This window comes from Erpetoichthys calabaricus, chromosome 10, assembly GCF_900747795.2.
Source record: "Erpetoichthys calabaricus chromosome 10, fErpCal1.3, whole genome shotgun sequence".
In the NCBI taxonomy this organism is placed as follows: Eukaryota; Metazoa; Chordata; class Cladistia; order Polypteriformes; family Polypteridae; genus Erpetoichthys; species Erpetoichthys calabaricus.
The window spans coordinates 23,887,836-23,906,593 of NC_041403.2; the positions used below are offsets into that span (position 1 = coordinate 23,887,836).

General features: G+C 37.7%; 1 protein-coding gene across 2 annotated transcripts in view; it reads right to left on the bottom strand.

Annotated features, from left to right (window-relative positions):
- LOC114658898 (BMP/retinoic acid-inducible neural-specific protein 3-like) overlaps positions 1–18,758 on the bottom strand; it is a 662,885-nt gene that overhangs the window by 92,040 nt on the left and 552,087 nt on the right. For both annotated transcript variants that reach the window (XM_051932809.1, XM_028811008.2), the window contains one exon: positions 17,536–17,726. In XM_051932809.1, the coding sequence (XP_051788769.1) occupies positions 17,536–17,726 (191 nt within the window). The remainder of the gene's footprint in view (positions 1–17,535; positions 17,727–18,758) is intronic.

Genomic DNA, 18,758 nt, shown 5'->3' on the forward strand with positions numbered 1-18,758 from the left:
ATCCTCCACACTCCCAGACGCGTTGCCACTCTTTCACCCAGCTCAGCTCAGTGTACTGGTTTCCCAGAGTCCTTTATATAGTCCATGACCTGGAAGCGTTTCTCTCTTCTGTCCATGTGATCATGAACACTTCCGGGTCTGATAAAAAGCTCCTTTCTTCAACCCGGAAGCACGTTGTTTCTTCTTGTCATATGATCATGACACACTTCCGAGTTATAGAGCACGTAAGAGTCTGACAGCCCCCTTGCAGCGACTCCTGGTGGTCCCCATGGTACCCAGTAGGGCTGTACATATAAACTACAAAGTCCATGAGGCCCTGCTGGAACTCGGGGAACGTCCATGTTGTCGTGAGAGCTCCACCTGGCGGCCTGCGGGTGAGGACCGGAATATTTAGCCGGCCACCCACCACACCATTCATTACTGAAGCTACTTTATTCAATTCAGGATAACAAAAGCCTAGGCATTGTATGAACCAAGTGGGTTTAGGTTGCGACCATCCATCACAAGACACGCTCAGTTGTATCGAGTGATTTGAGCTGCTAATCAAGCTGAAGCATTTTCAGATGTAGGAGGAAAGTTCAAACGGGCATGTAGAGATCATGGATAGTGCACACAGAGAGTACCTAGGACAGGGTGTGAACCTGGTCCTCCGTAAAGTAGCAGCAGAAACTACAATGCCAAAGCGCAAACTACTAAATAACTACTGAACAAAACAAACAGAATGTTTTATATGTCATATTCTAAGCTGCTTAGTCCTGAACAGGGTCTTGTGGGGTGCTGGAGTCTATCCCAGCATAACACAGTGTGCAAGGCAGGAACAAACCCTGGACAGGGTGCCAGTCCATCGCAGGGCAAACACATAAACACCCCAACCACACATGAGGGCCAATCTACCTAACCTGCATGTCTTTGGACTGTGGGAGGAAAACCTATGCAGACACGGAGAGAACATGCAATCTCCATGCCAAGACACAAACCCTGGTCTCCATACTACGAGGCAGCAGCAGCACTATCACTGTGCCACTGTACTACACCAAAAGTTTTAAATGTTAGCATGTGATCTGAAAAATGATGGATAGAAGGAAACTGGTTTCCTCCTGATAGTCTTTTTTGCTAAATTACTGTAAAACAAATAAACTACATTAAACTCATCATCAAGTGTTATTTAAAATATTACCCTGTCTGAACTCAATTTGAATGTCTTAGAATTAGATGAAGAAACATGTTAATAGTGTGCCACATCCACAGACAGTCACTGGGGCTTTGTGTGTAAATAGGTAAATGGCAAAATAAATGATTAGCCACCTGAGGTCAAGAAGAGAAGCATCCCTCCATTTCTTTCTCCGTTTTGCAAGCAAAATGCTTGGTAAGCTGCTAATTAAAATGCATGGTAAGCAGGTAATTAATATGCATTGTCCATTTGATTTAATTACACTGCACGCTGATGTCTTTTTTTAAGGGGCTCCTGATTAATAGATTGAGACAGTGACCGGTATAACTATCTGTGCCAACGTCACCATGCCTAAACGGTCGTGCCAATGAAGTCTGTATGATTGAGAATACGCTGTGTGCTTCAACGTGGGTGTCAGATGACACCTTTCAAACCAATCTGAAAAAAAAAAAAGTCACACACAATCTTTACGTTGTCGTTTTCCGAGGCCATAGCCTGCCAGCTCACTGAATAGCATTGCAGACACCCCTAGGGTATACTGATATAGAAATGAGAACACAGAATGGAAATTATGCAGGCAAATAGAATTTTCAGTAGAGAATAAGCAGTTTATATATATAAAAAACATTTAGGGTTTTAAAAGATACATGCATGCTTGGTTACTCATTATACGCATGAAAGTACAGCTTAAGCCTTTTAGAATAATGTATACATTGGGTTAAGTTGGGCAAGATTCACTTATTCTAACGGATCGTCTACAACTCCAAACACGGCCTTTACCTCTTGGAGTATTGAACTTTAATTTAAAGTAATGTTCAGCTTAGATTCATAACCATAAATCACATTTAAAAGCCTTAGTTTACCTTTGCCAATGGTATTAGCATTTTGAGTCTGGTGTCCACACAAACTGTTATGTTAAGAAGTCATTCATTATTGGAAGGGCACACAATAATGCACATAACTCAGCCATTCATTAGTATCTGACACCTAACTCATATTAGAAACAGCTGACAAATGAGGTTAGCTTTCTATGAAATTATTGAGATGGAACAGATAATTTATCACCCAGATCCATAATTATAGTAGCTCGCTGCAGTACGTTTCTCATTGCAGATCTAAAGAATTAGCAATGGCTAAATCTTATCTTCCTTAAAAGTACTTTTTTTTTTAAATCAATGCCCCCATCTTCTTGAATGACTGATGCTATCGAAAACACCAACTTTTTACACATTATTCTTCATCAGTTTGACGTAAAAATCAATGTCTTGATTTCAAGGTTATTGATGACGAGGATATTATATATCAATCATCCTGCCGACTGTGCCAGCAAAAAAAAAAAAAATGATGCACAGACCATCAGATCTGATGGAAGGAATCAGTTTGTGCTTGCAAGAAGTATTTAAACAGGCTGTAGGAACTTTGAAGATCTCAGAGAGATGAGCGAATGGTTGGGTCAGTGATTGGCATTTATGTTTCCCATTTCCAAACACCTAGATTTAATTCATTCCTAGAGTTATCTATGAGTTTACTACCATATTTGAAAAACATGCAGTTTTGGTTAGCTGGAGTCTCTAAACTGGTGGGGTGCATATTTTTGTATGAGTGTGCTTTAAATCGGAGTGGCGTCCCACCCAAGCATTGGACCTGGACGTATTGCATTGGATTAGTTGCCTATGAAAATGGTTGGATGAAAGCAACATGGAGCTTTAATTTAAAAATGAACGATTCATGTGATCAGTACATGTAGAAACCACCTTTGTAATAAATTTGGTGTAATTAATTCTGAAAATGGTGTTTTCACATCACACCCAGGAAAACAGGATCTTGAAAAAATCTACACCCAACCACCAAATATATACAAGATGTTTCTTTAATAATAAAAATGCTAAGAGAAAGCCCTGAGAAAAACATAACAAAATGAAATGGGGTTGTCTTTTTGGTTTTCCTTCCTAAGATGCATCATTGTTTGGGGTGTTTGCTTCCATATTGTAACATTTTATTGTTTTTATTATGGTGATACGGTATTTACTAGAGAAAAACTGTAAGGCTTAAAAAACACTTTGCACTGTAACGTTTTAGTCATTTATAATAAGAACTTGGCTACTTGCTCTGATGACCTCATAACAGGTCTGAATCAGTTAATACAGAACTTGAGCTGGTCAGAATTAACATTAAGTTCAAAAGTTGATTCATTCAGTAGAGAATAACATTCCCTATGTTGAGTGTGAGCGGGTGACACAACAGCCAGTGCTCATACCGTGAATCACGGGTGGCTCAGGTTGAGTATGTAAAGAGGGAATGGATGTTATTTACTTCACAGCACATGAAGGACTAAATGTATTTATAAGAAACAAGAAAAGTATCTCAGGTTTCATGCTTGTTTTGGGATTCACAATGGCCAGTGATGACGCTGAACTCTATTTTGAGCAGTGTAACAACATCGGAGTGTTTTGCCAAAGAAGAGCTCCATAAGTGGACTTGCGTATGTAAAAGATGGGTTGTAAGAAAGCAGGTTTCTGCATTAACTGGGTTATTGACCTTATCCCGGCTTTTTGCTTCTGCAGGTGTGGGGCAGGAACACTTAGCTAATAATTCTTGAAAGTTGCCTAGAATGTTTTGCAACTTTCTTTTTATTGCTAGCAATTTATTTTTGGGCTGATTCAACATACTGATAGGATCACCAAATGTGTTTCTATACTCCTCATTTTTCTCCATAACCTCTATCAATTTCAACAACCTTGCTCCAGAATGTATCCCTTTTCACCACCAATTATTCCCTTCTTTAATAACCTTATACATGAAGGGCTCTCAAGAGGCGGAAAAGCTTGTGAGTATTCCATACTAATTCTTTTTCCACAAAGAAATTTCAGTAAAAGTGTACTGTTTAAAACATATCACCCCATGACCCCATTTTGAGGTTAGGCCATACATGCGCTTACCCATGGTTGCAGGTGGGACACTTCAAAATAACCACAGAGCAGGCAGCAAATCTTTGGTGTTAATTTTGACTAAAGTATAAAAAATGTTTTCAAAATCTCTGGCCAACCGTTGTACAAAAGATGCTAGTTAATTATTTTTATTTCTTATGTATGGTGATTGTTTCTGTCTAGTGATTGACTTATTTTTTTAGTCACAAATGAGTCCATTGACTTCCAGAGGATCACTGGTGTAGAAATGAGGCCTAATACTCTTAACGCAGTGCACATTTTGAACCCTCAGTTAATATTTATTATTACTGGTTGGTACACCAGCACATTGCATCAAGTGCCACGTGGGAATCATGTCATTAAATCAAATGTTTTTTTTAAACAAACTGCAATAACAAGTAAACAACAAAATTAAGGTAGTAATCAGTAGTTACAAATGAGGAATTTTAGAATAAGACAGAAGGAACATTGAGAGAGGCATAATGAACACAACCTTTCCTGAAGTTCAGAAATTATGAGGTGAGAAAGTGATGGTGACAAGAAGACATCCAGGATTGGATGTTGGTGCTGGAAAAAAAATAAATCCTAATCCTAGTTGATGAGAGTTAAAGAAAAATAGAAGAGGATTTCCAGCATGGAAAAAAGAGAGAATTATACAATTTCCATTGAAAGGCTAAGACTATCTTGGCAGCGATCAAACCCGGACAGAACAGCCTTTGCTGTATATGTGTGAACTAATATGAAGATGAATGTTGTCATTTCAAATTCAGGTCAGTAACAGGGTGGTGCAGAGATGCTGGGTGTATTGGGAGAAGGATGTTAAGGATGGAGCTGCCAGTTTTCTTTACTCTTCAAATTATCTCTTGAACCACTCGCAATTGCCATCCATAATTCCCAGCTTCTAACTCCTATTACAATTTCAAATACTAGTCATATAATATCTTTATATGCTGACGACATCCTCCTCTACCTAAGTAACCCACCGACTGACATCCCTTGTGTACTAAAACTGCTCTAGTGTTTCAAAGCCCAGTCCAGTTACTAAATTAACTGGTCTAAATCGTCTCTCTTGCCCCTTAATGATTGTGCTATCAATTCTCCCTAGTATAAGATATTTGGGAATTAATATTATTGCCACAATCTCAGACATATCTTCAAATAATTATCGCTGCATGTTTGCTGATGTGAAAGCTTCCATAAACACCTGGTCCAAATTCACCCTCTCTTTCCAATCTCGTTTGGCCATTATCAAAATGAAAATTGTATCCTACTTCAACTCCGTAACTCCATGCTGCCACTCCCCTCTCCTACTAAATACCGGTTTGAAGTTAGGTCACTGATCTCAGGGTTCCTCTGGAATAGCAGGAGACGCAAACCTTAAACATTCACCCCTGGTTAGAGATCGATTGAGTGCAGGTGTAGTGCTGCCATAACTAGAACTATACCATTGGGCTTTCACACTTCGCCCTATTTTGTTATGGCTGTGTCTTCCCCCTCATACCCCTCCGGGGCTCCCTACAGAATCCTCCCTTGCTTTTCCACTTTCTCTTCTGGGTGTTCTGCTTATCTCCTTGAAGTCTAAAGCCACCAAACTTTACTTGAGATGTATTTTACCATATACCATCAACATCTGGCATCGTATGGAAAAGTTACTTGCACCCTCTGGAAAATGATGCTCCCTCTCTCCTATATTTCATAACCTTGTTCTCTCAATATGTGGCCAGTCCTGTGTATTTCCTCCCTGGCAATATGCTGGAATTTGTGTGCTGGGGATCTGTTTAATAGTTAGGGGCTTATGACGTTCCAGTATTTACAGGCACATTCCAGTTTCTTTTTTTCTACCTGCAACTCCGTTCAGTGCTCAGAACATGTGGGGTTTCCCTGACTGCCCCCCCCCCCTACCAAATCACTCCTTGTATACTCTGTTTTGAGTTTTCTCTCCCAAGTAAAAAACTGTCTCTACCTCATCTCTTCACTTTGAAAAGCATCCTGTAAATCTCTGCCCTTGATATCTCTTTGGTTCAGAGACCTTTCTCCTCCCTCTTAGATAGATAGATAGATAGATAGATAGATAGATAGATAGATAGATAGATAGATAGATAGATAGATAGATAGATAGATAGATAGATAGATAGATAGATAGATAGATAGATAGATAGATAGATAGATAGATAGATAGATAGATAGATAGATAGATACTTTATCTATTCCAAGGGGAAATTCACCCCTTTCATGGGACACTGCTCTATCCAATGTAAGGTTTTGTTCTAGAATCCCGAACTACCAGCACGCCCAGTTCAGAGTACTACACAGACTCTGTCCTTCTCCCTGTAAGCAGTTTCTGATGGGCCTCACTGCTGATCCTCTCTGCCATTTATGTTTCCTTGGTTTACCTGGCACATGTTCTGGCACTGTCCTCCTGTCTTTTCCTTTTGGATACACGTATGTCACCTACTGTCTTCCTTTCTTTCCTGCAGTATTTCTCTGTTACCTCAAATCTTTCTTCTATTAGACCTTTCTAGGATTCCACTCAAATTCTCTGAATGCAACTTATTCTGTCTGGGTACCCTGGCAGCCAAACTAATTATTGCCTCCTGCTGGAAGACACCCGAATGCGTCACTGTCGACAAGTAGCAGTCCTCCTTCTATAACTTAATACATTTGGAGTTGTCTGCAGTGCACATTAATGGTACTTCCAGTAATGTAATTGAATCCCTTGGCTCAGGCTTAGTGGGTGTACTGGGTTACTTGTATGCTATATCAGTTTATTGATATATCCTGTCAATTTGACTTTACTTAATAAAATGTTGATCCCCCAAAACAAAAAGGAAAACACAAAGGAGATTTTTAGGTAACAAAAGATGGATACAGGAAATGTTTCCTGGAATGGGAAAAAAGCTGAGCAAGTGCAAGGAGTAGGTATTTGGAAGGTGACTAAAAGGAAAGATTGGTTTATTTCCCGGAATTTTTGAGTCCCCCCCCCCCCCCCCCCCCCCTTGCAAGATCACTAGAAAACCAAAAAAAGCAAAGTGAAAAAGAAACTGGTAAGTGCTCTATGCAATAAATGACACCTACAAATCTTCTGGGTATAGCGTAATCTTTTTCATTTGTGCAGAAATAGCATATAGAGGTTACTGATGGATTTTGAAGCAAGGAAATTATTAATGAAATTACGTAACCTGATGAATTACAATAAACTAGACAGTAATAAACAAAGCCTAATTGGAAAAGAAAGAAATATCACATATCACCTCTGTACCCAGGAAATGTATTGGCAGCAATCCACGCTAATGGAACACAAGAAAATGTAAAAGATAACATGAAATTAATTCAGTGGGATTCTGGCAAACTCACTGTAATATCTATTGGCTAGAAAAGATTAGAATCAGCTCTCTGGCTCGAGTAAAAATATTTATTGTTGACATGAAGTACTAAGGGACAATCGGTTACTAAAGAAATTGATGAGCATTTAATATACAGACATAGGGTGGTAATGCCAGCCTTTCTTAGACAAACTGTCCGAATACAGAAGACCGTATACTTTATATATGCTGCGTTTAACCAAAAAATGATGTGGCACAGAGGTTGCCACTGCTGCCACCCATGTCTGCATCTTTGAGTTTACTACTATGCTCTTTCATAATCGGCGTAAAGTTGAAATGTTCTGTTTGTCAGTGTGTAAAATTTTTTTTTGGGCATTGGGCATGGGTTCTTTTATGGATTCCTTCCACACTCCAGAGGTGAGTGTGGTTTGTTTAAATCCAAATTCTACATAGGCCTTGTAAGAACACCCAGTTAAAGATTGTCATGTTGTATTTGATTATTTATTTTGAGTAGCTACTTCTACTCTTTATACCCATGCAACAAAACAAGATTCAGTGAATTAACAAATTAACTTATTTTCAGAAAAGGGTACAAGTACGAAAACATAATTCTGCTCAAAGGTAGTATATTGTTGGAGAAATTCTCTTTAAATACTCTTGCATAACAGCTGAGGTCACCATTGCAATCAGTAGAAAACTGACAACCTTTATTATAACACTAGACCCAATGGAACCCTCATATCAACAGGTGAGTTCTCTATGCAGAATGGAAAATACGCAAGTATATCATCTTAAATAAGCTAGGATCATTTGCATAACACAGTTAAGAAACACACCAGTCTGTACCAATCAACATACAGATAAATAGTATAATCTACAGTGCACCCTATTTCTTTGTTTATTTTCTTTCTCTAATCTCTTACATTTAGAAGTTTCCTCTACCTGGATCGACCACTTGCCCAGCTCCACTATTCATACTTGAATGAATGCAATCCAGTTAGTTAAGGACTGGGTTATGCCCCTTTCCTTTCTTCCTCTCTTCTTGTTTCTGTATTTACTGGCAAAGGTCTCCCCAGTGATCTTGTCCTCCATTTTCTAGGTGACCCTTGGCTTGAGAAACAAGCTCTCTGTTTATTGTTTTCCAGAACAGAATTACTGGGAGAAGGGGTGTTTCCCATTATTATATTCCGATATTCTATTATTTTCTTTCTTTGTCACATGCTTTATGTGCATTTAATGAATATTACATTACCTTGTCTTGTTAGCCAAAAATGGGTACCAAAATAGTCAAATAAATTAAATGTCTTTGGCAAACATTTCCACATCATATAAGGACTTCTTATGTAATATAATTCAAAACATAATCGTTAAAAAGTTAAAATGCCGTATGATGTCATCTCCATAGCAAATTTGCTGGGTGCAAATGGTATCAAATGCAAGCTGGCACAGTCAGAAGTATTTTACAAATTCACACAGAAAGATTTCCTTAACAGTTCCTCCCTTTTTGTTCTTCTAGTAAAATTAGCCAAATTATTTCAGATCATCAAGATTGAAAGAAAAGCCTACTCCTTCTCAAGCAATATACAGCAACAGAGTCATTACAGAAAAGAGGCAAAGTCAGATAATTACCAGATTCATCTTAACTCTCAGTTTGAAAAGAGATAAAAATCAAATTATTAAATACAGATCAATCATCTGACATGAAGACAATCAGAGCAAGAATACCAGTTGCTGCTACCTTCGGCAAATAGGAGTTTTTGATTATTGTTTTAATCCTTAAAGAATAGTTGTATGATATCAAAGGTTGTACCCAGTCTAGGGTCAGTCATGTTTCAACTTGACTCGGGTGCAAGTTCCTCTTTCACTTCTTTTGTGTTAATTTTTGATTCATTGGTTCACATTTAATATTTGTATAATTATGTTAGTTTTGTCAATATTGTTGGTCATTTAGCGTCTGTGTATCTCTATATCTTCTATTATGTTCCATGTGTTGTGTGGGTGGTTCATTGAATGTTTTTTTGTGAATTTGATGAGTTACAGAGATTTTTTGTACCTTTTTGTGATTTCTTCGGTCTTAACATTAATGCTCTGTTTTTTGAACACTCCTACCTGATTTGTACTTTTGGGACTTGTTAGGTTTGGAATTGTCTTTCAGGCTACTCTTGCTGTGCCATTTATGTGTATAAACCAAAGGATGATGGATCCTTCCTGTTGTGGATGGCTTTTTGCTACAGTTTGTCAGGACTTTATGCTAAGGTTCACTCAAGTTCATAACAGAATCAACTTTATAGTGGAGTCTGTATCCTTTGTACCCTTTTTCATCTGAAACTGGATGGCTGCAGCAATTCGGGGCAAAAAACTAACATGTTCTAAATAGCACCCGGTGTGAAAGGAATCCTGTTTAGAGCTTGGGCAGTTCTAGGAGAAGTAACACTGGTTTTTCCAAGCAATTAAATTAACAAAAAAATGACCAGTTTTCTATTTTAATCCTGTTTGCTTATAATTGTATAATCACATATGTGATAGAGGCATTAGTTGTATTTTACCTTCTATAAATCTTGCCTCCATGATTACTTCTCTCTTTTACAGTCCACAGTTGTGGATATGTGATATGCATTTCTTCCACTGGGGATTGGGCTAAATGTGTATCCAAATGGCCATTATATGATTGATATTAATAGTGGCCTTGTCTGCTTAGTGAACTAACAGGACAAGTGTTTTCTTTCTATTCATAATAATATGTGCCAGTGTCATAGACCTGGAGTAATCAGGCTGGTAGAATCATTGTCTGTTAGTGATTAACATTAAGATGGATATTTTCCACAGATCTGTTGCAGTTGTGTCATTTATTGATTTAAAAAGATGGATTAGTATGTAAGAGACAACTCCATGAAGCACAGTTTAGGCCTTTCGAGGAATTTTATGAATTCCAGGTGCCACCCTAAACAATTACAGACATAATACTATTATTTTGCACATTGTTTAAACTGGAAAAAAAGAAGTGTTTCTACTCCAATTGTTTTCCTAAAATGGAGAGTTTGGGGGTTCCCCATATCCATATGGAAGCATCAAGATGAAAGGATGGATTTATTTAAAGACTCTGAAGAAGTTGAGAGAACACGGTTGACTTAAAAAACTTACATTACACATTGAAGCAGCATAATATTGAATTGCTGATATGGCCCACTTCAAGGAGTAAGTCTACATTTGGCTAATGCCTTTACCCAAGTTGGGGAGGCACAGTGGTGCAGTTTTAGTGCTGCTGCCTTGTAGTAAGAAGATCAGGGTTTGCGTCCCGGCTCCTCCTTGCGTGGATTTTGTATGTTTTCCTTGTGTCTGAATGGGTTTTCTCCGGGTGCTCCAGTTTCCTCCCACAGTCCAAAGACATGCAGGTTAGATGAACTGGCGATCCTTAATTGGCCCTAGTGTGCGGTTGGGTGTGTGGGTGTGTTTGTTGTCTGCGATAGACTGATGCCTTGTCCAGGGTTTATTCCGGCCTTGGGCCCTGTGCTTGCTGGGATAGGCTCCAGTTGACCCCCGTAACCCTGTTCAGGACAATGCAGGTTAGAGAATGACTGACTGATTGACTTTATTCAAAGTAAATTACAAGGATATGTTACCATTGTTTACAAATTTATTATTTTTTTTTTTTTTACTAGGGGGCTCGCTTTGCTCGCCAACCCACGGGCGGGCACTATGCACTAACCACTTCGCGGCTCTATCGCTTGCATATGGGGAAGCGATGTACAATTTAAACAGATTGTTATTTTCATGTAAATTGTTACATATGCATAAAAGAATTAACTATTTTTACATTACAGCGAGTATTTAACCATAGTAAAAAATAGTAAAACGTAGTAAATTGAAAGAAAATTATGTTTCATGTTGCGTTAGAGGTATTTGTTGCGTTATACATTTTTGTTCTGTTTGGTTTCGAAATTAACGCGCAAATACTTTTTAAACTTACACTTTTACTGTAAAACAATATTTGGAATTAACTTCATCAATATTGCATTGAATTTTGATTCTGTGTTTGGACTTACATCGTGACAAAACATCGTATAACTGCCCGTGAGTGAATATCGTTTCTTTCTCTCTAATAAATAAACCGATTTTTTTGAATGTTTGTCTCTGTGATTTGCTAATTGACATAGCAAAAGCTATTCTAACAGGAAACTGTAAATATTTTAAAATGAATGGCATATCAAGATCTCCTTTGGTGTCTAATGTTATCTGCAGAAGATGTACTACATTACCTTTCTTGTCGCCTGTTAAAATTTTACATGTCACAATTATTCGACCAATTTTGAATACAACTAATCATGTCCTACTGCATAGCCCATCACTCATACATAAATGACGCAATAACATTATGCTACATTCTTCTTTCAAGAGTAATTCAGCCTGTGGAAAACCAAACGGTGTTAACAGTTGTAAATATTCTATGGGATATTGTAAGTTGATGTTTTCATCTTCCGCACGATCACCACCAACTGTTTCAGCATAGTCTATTGATACGCATTTAACCTATTTGCTGTGTAACCGATCAACAATTTTCGCTTTGATTCATTTGACTTCATCGTTTCTCATTGCTATTATTGCCCGTGTACTCATATCTTCTGTTGATAACCCTTCGGGATGAAATTCTTCAATAAGATTTGGACATAATAAGTCTTCTTTAATTGGGCACTTAAAGTAAGGAAAACCTAAAAATTTAGAAGAGCTGAGAGCGCAGGAACTGTGTCTGACAAAACAATTCACACGAATGAGAGGTGAGAGCACCGTGGCCGTGGGCTGCGAACCGGAAATGGTTGAGAGGAGGGCGGGACCCCCCTCTACCAACTTGACAAAATCTCTTGGCAATAGTCTCGTCTCATCTCAAGATTTTTTTTTTATATTAGAGAGATATTTGGTCAGTTAAATAAATTGCCCAGAGTTACACTGAGGGAGGGAGAGGGGATGTGAATATGTAGCTTCAGGGCCCATTCATACTATGGCAGTATACATTCTCAGAATTTGTTTGGCATTTTTCCAGCTTACAAATAAAGCTTTGCAGGCATTTTTGTGCATATTTCTTTGGTTGCTTTTCTGGTGTTTTTCAATCATTTTGAAATAAAAAAGGGTTTTACAGGGAATATATGCTTGGCATCATTTCCAGACACCTTTTTCTGAACTGTGGGGTGTTCTAGTGTTGTGATGTGATTGTTGTGTCTCCTGAATGTCTTCTACGACTTTAGTGCTTTTAGTCCCAGTGATCACAGCACGGAAGAGGAGGTGTCATCAGTGATGTGAGTGCAGATCTCGGGTTCAGCCTATTCTGGAGCATAGGGAGTCAATTGTGGACTCTCTATGAAGACACCAGGCAGCTTCCTGAAACGTTTCAGGATTACACACAGGTGTCAAAAAGCATGTAAGTACAGGGATATGTGGTAGTGTCTTTATGATTTTAACAGAAGCTTATTTCCGTTACTCAAAAAAAAAAAAAGCAGTAATTTTACAAAGATATTGGTTGGTGTGAGTAAGGAAAACTTTAAGCAGTCAAGTGACAGGAATTGAACAAATGTTACTTAATCTGCCTAGTTCAGGGTCACTGGGAGCAAGTGATTATTTCAGCAGCACTGGGCATAAGTCAAGACATGGTGGATGGTGTGTAAAGTTGAAGGGTGCAAGTGCATTCATAAAAAAGTGTGCTGCATGGAATCCAGTAGCATAAATCTATTAATCAATTATCAGTTTAGTCTTAATCCAGTTAGTTGCTATGTTTGTTTTGAAACAGTGTGATCTGGTGGTGCAGCGATCAGCATTTATATCTCAAATTTCCAGCATCTAGGGCATAGATTGGAAAAAGGAGATGGATGTAATTTACTGCACATCACAAGAGGGACTAAACATATTTTGTTGATTGAGAAGTATTATGGACACATTTCCAGTTTTCAACGTTAAAACAGGCAATCTTCTTCCGCTAAGTACTCTCACTAATATCAATCAATTCCTAAATATATAGAGAGTACATGCAAACTCCATGCAGACCCTGATGCTGTGAGGCAGGAATGACAGCCCAATTATGAAACACCTGTACTCAACTTATAAAACTTAGTATACTTATAACTTTTGTTCAGTACTTGTTACATCATTGCAAGTAACACACATGCTTAATCTTGCCATCAATAGCTGTCACTACATGACTGAAGCATATAGATGTTCAATGACACCAGCATTTTTGTTTTCTTGTTTTATGAGCTGTTACATTCTTTGCCTATCCTCAGGAAGAAGTGAAAATGCTGCAAAGCACTGCACTTTTTGAGTGTTCGTCATTTCAATGGAACAGGCACGTTGGCTGAAACTACTTGAAAATTGTGGCAGACTGGAGTTTTCTAAATCACTTGTTGTTAAAACTCTTAGATGTGAATAGTGTAATTCAAAAAATGGCAAAATAACTTTACAAGCTGTTTAAGAGAGTTCTGGTCTAGCACTAAAAGAGCACTTAGGTGAGAATTTTCCTTTCAAAATCCAATACCTTAGGTATTTGAAAGATAAAAATGTATCAACTGGTGTAAATCAAGGGCATCCCGTTCATTTATAATGATGGCTCAAGACTCTTCTTTATCTACTAAGTATTTTCTGCAATACCATTACACCAAACTACATGCAAATATATGCTTGTCATTAATTTAAAAGGTTAGTTCTTCAACATCACTTACACAGTAGGTAATTACTGATTGACTTCTTATCCTTAAATAACTGCATCCACAGGTGACTCTGAGTAAATATCCATACATCCATCCATCTTAGTCCAATTCTGGGTCATCAACACTGAAACAGACACATGGTAGAGACTAGCTCTGGACAGGTAGGTGCTCATATATGAGCAAATATTGAAAGTGTTAATATTTTGATTATACATAAAAAGAAAATATATAACAGCATGCTTGGTAAATATAGTTTATTCACATATAAACTCACTGATTTGCCATTAGACAGTAACATTTTATAAGTATAAGAGTAATTTCCTCCAGGCTGTTGTGACACTAATCTTGAAAATGGATGGATAGATTAATGTAAAATATCAAACTGACCATTCGGTTTAAAGGGGTGAATATTGTGTGTGACAAAGCACACACTATACAACAATACTCCAACACACTGAAGCTTAACATTAATTTTTTTAGACCAGCTCAGTCCATTAGAGGTTTATGGGAAGCCCAAAAGCATTGGACACAACACAGAAAATAACACGGTCCATCACAAATAGGCACAAATATACAAACTGTCAGGATTATATCAAGACAAGCATCAGGGTCAGGCAAAAACTTTGATAAATCACAGTTAAAAGGTTGAAAATTAGGCATGGTAACAACTATTAAAAGGGTTTATCAAAATTAAAGTGAAGAGACAAGCAAAGATCCAAAACAAGGGAACCAAGAAACTGAAGACACGTGTGGGTGATAGATCCGTTTATCAATATTAGGAATTTCACCAAGCATGAAATAATAAATAACCCTTAGAAATTACCCATAGCAAAATCACATTTTTCTCGATATGTTGATCTCTTTTTATTATGCTTATGTTACACCTCAAACTAAACTAAATAAATGTTCCTTTTTAAGGAAGGCTCAAAAAGGAGGCAGCTCACTATTAATCTCAATTAAACAAATTAACATGATTCTTTAAGCTGAACCATAGAAATTCATGAAATCCTCCATTCATGAACTTCATTTATGCTCAGTTATGCTTTTTTTAATGATTATTCTATTTGTAATTTTCTGTTTTTTAATGGATGCTGCTATTTTACGCTCATTTTGTATGGTCATAGTCATATTGTTAAAAACTACACCTTCCATGGCCTGGCCTGAGATCAGCAGAGTTGACAAGCACGATGTTGGCCTGGTATGGAAGCCTTTGAAAACACAGCAGTACTGTAATGCAAGCATTGAAGCATTGGGTCCCGTTCTAAATCTCTTTCTATTTTTGAATGTATAAGAAGCTGAAAAGCATTTCCAAGAATATCATAGTCTTACAACTATTGCTTTGTTTCTTGTGTGTACTGGGTTTAGGCAGATGTTGTTCTTTCTTAATCCGAGTGTTTTGACTCCCACACTGTCCAAGACTATATACTTGCCTATCTAATTATAGTTTCATCTCACTTGTCATATCTTTTCTCGACATCTTTTCTTGACAGAGAACATTACTATTATAACACCCAAATCCTTTCACTATCACTGCAATTTTCTCCTGTGAATGGGTTTACCAGGTTGTCTCTATACTTTATATATATATTATATAAGATATTCGGACCCAGACACGAACAGGCAGACACAGAATGTCCCAAAACACACGTTTATTACACCACACAAGAACACAGTGCACCAATCACCATCAAATAATCCTTCAGACTCCTTTCTTTCCTCACTACCGCCTCCAACTCCTCCCAGGCAAACTCCATCGTCTTCCACCCGACTCTGGCTCCTGAGTGGAGTGAGGCGGCCTCTTTTATAAAGCACCCGGAAGTGCTCCAGGTGCTCCCTAATTAACATCCGGCAGCACTTCCGGGTGTGGCGGAAGTGCTGCCTGCGAGTTCAGCTCCTCTTCTGGCAGCACTTCCGGGTGCTGCAGACCACTGTTCTGGAGCTGTGCAGGCACTTCCTGGTGGTGGACACGTCCCTCCATAAGTTTGTGTTTTCAAGCTCTGTCAACCCCATGTAATCCCGGGAGGTCCAGGGAAGATACTGCCCTTTTCCCGGACCTTCCCGTCTTGGGGCAAGGTCCCAGGACATCTGCCACAATATATATATATATATATATATATATATATATATATATATATATATATATATATATATATATATATATATATATATATAGGATGAGGCAAAATTATGTTAACACTGATGGATTATTTTTATCTCGACCACACGTTTCCAGGTTGATGAATAGGTTGTGGTGGACCATTGCCATGGCCTCCATACTCCCCTGATTTGACACCCTGTGATTTCTGGTTATGGGGTATAGTGAAGGTGCACGTGTATAGCAGGAAAGTTCATGATATCAATGACCCAAAGGACAGAATACGGACTGTGGTATCACATATGACAATGACAATGTCTTTAAATGGTTCTGTTGTTCATTGGTTTTTGACATCCCTGTAAATCATCTTGCACATATGAAATATGTTTTGTGAATACATTGTTTCCACCATTCAAATGTTATATATATATATATATATATATATATATATATATATATATATATATATATATATATATATATATATATATAGAGAGAGAGAGAGAGAGAGAGAGAGAGAGAGGGAGAGAGAGAGTCTGAGATCCATCAATGCATGAGATGTGGATTCCCAGTTGATGAATCAATGAATTGGCCAGGTTACTGAGCAGCAAAGTCCCAGACATTTTCCTGATTATCTGGTCACTAGATTCCTACATGACAAGCAGGACAATTACATGGCTTCATATTTCCCCTTGAAGATACTGGACATATTTGATCCCATTTAAGATCAGCATGTTATTGTCATCAGGACTATCGGTGGACTGCTACAAACAAATAAGTTTCCTCGTTCATTACAACACAATCCCTTTTAAACCATCCACTAAATTATGTGAATAATTCAGATTGTATGATGTATGCCAGTGCTCTCCAAATAAATGACACATATGCCACACAAAAATTACAAATTAAACGATCAGTATATATAGTACATACACAAAATAAAACATATATAATTACAATAATTTGCCCAATAACTACAACTCTGGAAAAAGGCATTAGGCAAACTGATCCAGTGGCCTGTCTAATGGAGTTAGTTCTGCAGGATCGCGGCTTCAAGAAGCTTCATGGCTAACACATAACATACTCATTAGAAAAGCTTGTATTCCACATTAATTTACATATTGTATTTTTTTATAACTATTGACACAGAAAACTATTGAAATAAAGTGCCACTGATTAAAACAATGTATTTTTGTATGTTTTTGTAATTATGCTGGTAAATGGTGACTGTTGCAGAGAAACATGAACCCAAAGAAAAAGTAAAAAAAAAAGCAAACCCAGGTTGCATCCTAAATGTTTTCAAATTAAACAAATCTTAACATTGAATTACCTTGATAGCAGTGGAGGAGATTTGAATGTGATGAAGCTTGTGCAGTGTGCTTTCTCTATCAATGAAATAAGAGGCAGCAAGTTGATGAAGTGTCTCCAGCGTCACTGATGTACTATTACCGTTGGAGTCGATGGCATCGGCTTTCTTACTGAGTTTTCTCTTGTCCACAAAGATAGTCAGGGACTCCTCACCTGTAAAAGTAAATCATTTAAATGTGACTCTAAAACTGAAATGGTCTTTAAATTGGCTACCCAATTAAGATGTAACATCTACTTTGAAGGGAAGGTATGTATGATTAACTGTGAAGACAAATCCATTTCGAGAATTACACTTTAATATTAGCAAGGTCTGAAAATCTATTAAGTCTGTTAAAACACATTCACAACAACAGGTTCTATAATGTATAGTTATTTATTTATTTATTTTTAAATTACGACACATTCTTAACTATCTGTACATCATTTTTTGTGAGTTTTTCGTGTGAATTAAAAGCTGAAAAGACTTAATATGTTTTCTGAATGCCTATAAACTATACAGAATATGCAGTCCCTTCAAAATGTATTCACAGACCCCTTCACTACAGCGTTATGCTAAAATTGCTTAAATTCATTTTTTCAATTTTCAAACAACACTGAATACCCCAAACTGCTAAAGTGAAAACGGAATTTTAGAAAAGTTTGCAAATTTATTAAGAATAAAAAACTGAATTATCACACTGACACAAGGATTCAGACCCTTTGCCATGACACTTAAAATATGGCTGAGGTGCATCCCATTCTATTTATCAGTCTCAACTTGTTTGGGGCCCACTTGTGGTCAATTCGAACAATTGTATATGATTAGAAATGGCACACACCTGTCACTAGAAGGTTCCACAGCTGACAATGTGTATCAGAGCAAAAATGAAGCTGTGAGGTCAAAGGAATTGCCTGCACAGCTTAGAGACAGACAGGGTTTTGTTGAGGCCCAGATCTGGAGTGGCCTTCAAAAAATTTTGTGCAGCTACAGCATTGACATTTCCTAAGGGCACAGTGTCCTTCACAATTCTCAAAAGAATTAAAGTTTGAATAACCGTATAACTTTCTAGACCTGGCTACACAGCCAAACTGAGCAATTGTCGGAGAAGAGTCTTGATGAGAGAGGTGACGAAGAACCTGATGGTCAGTCTGGCTGAGCTCCAGAGAAACTGTGTGTAGATAGGAGAAACTAGCACTTCAACACTC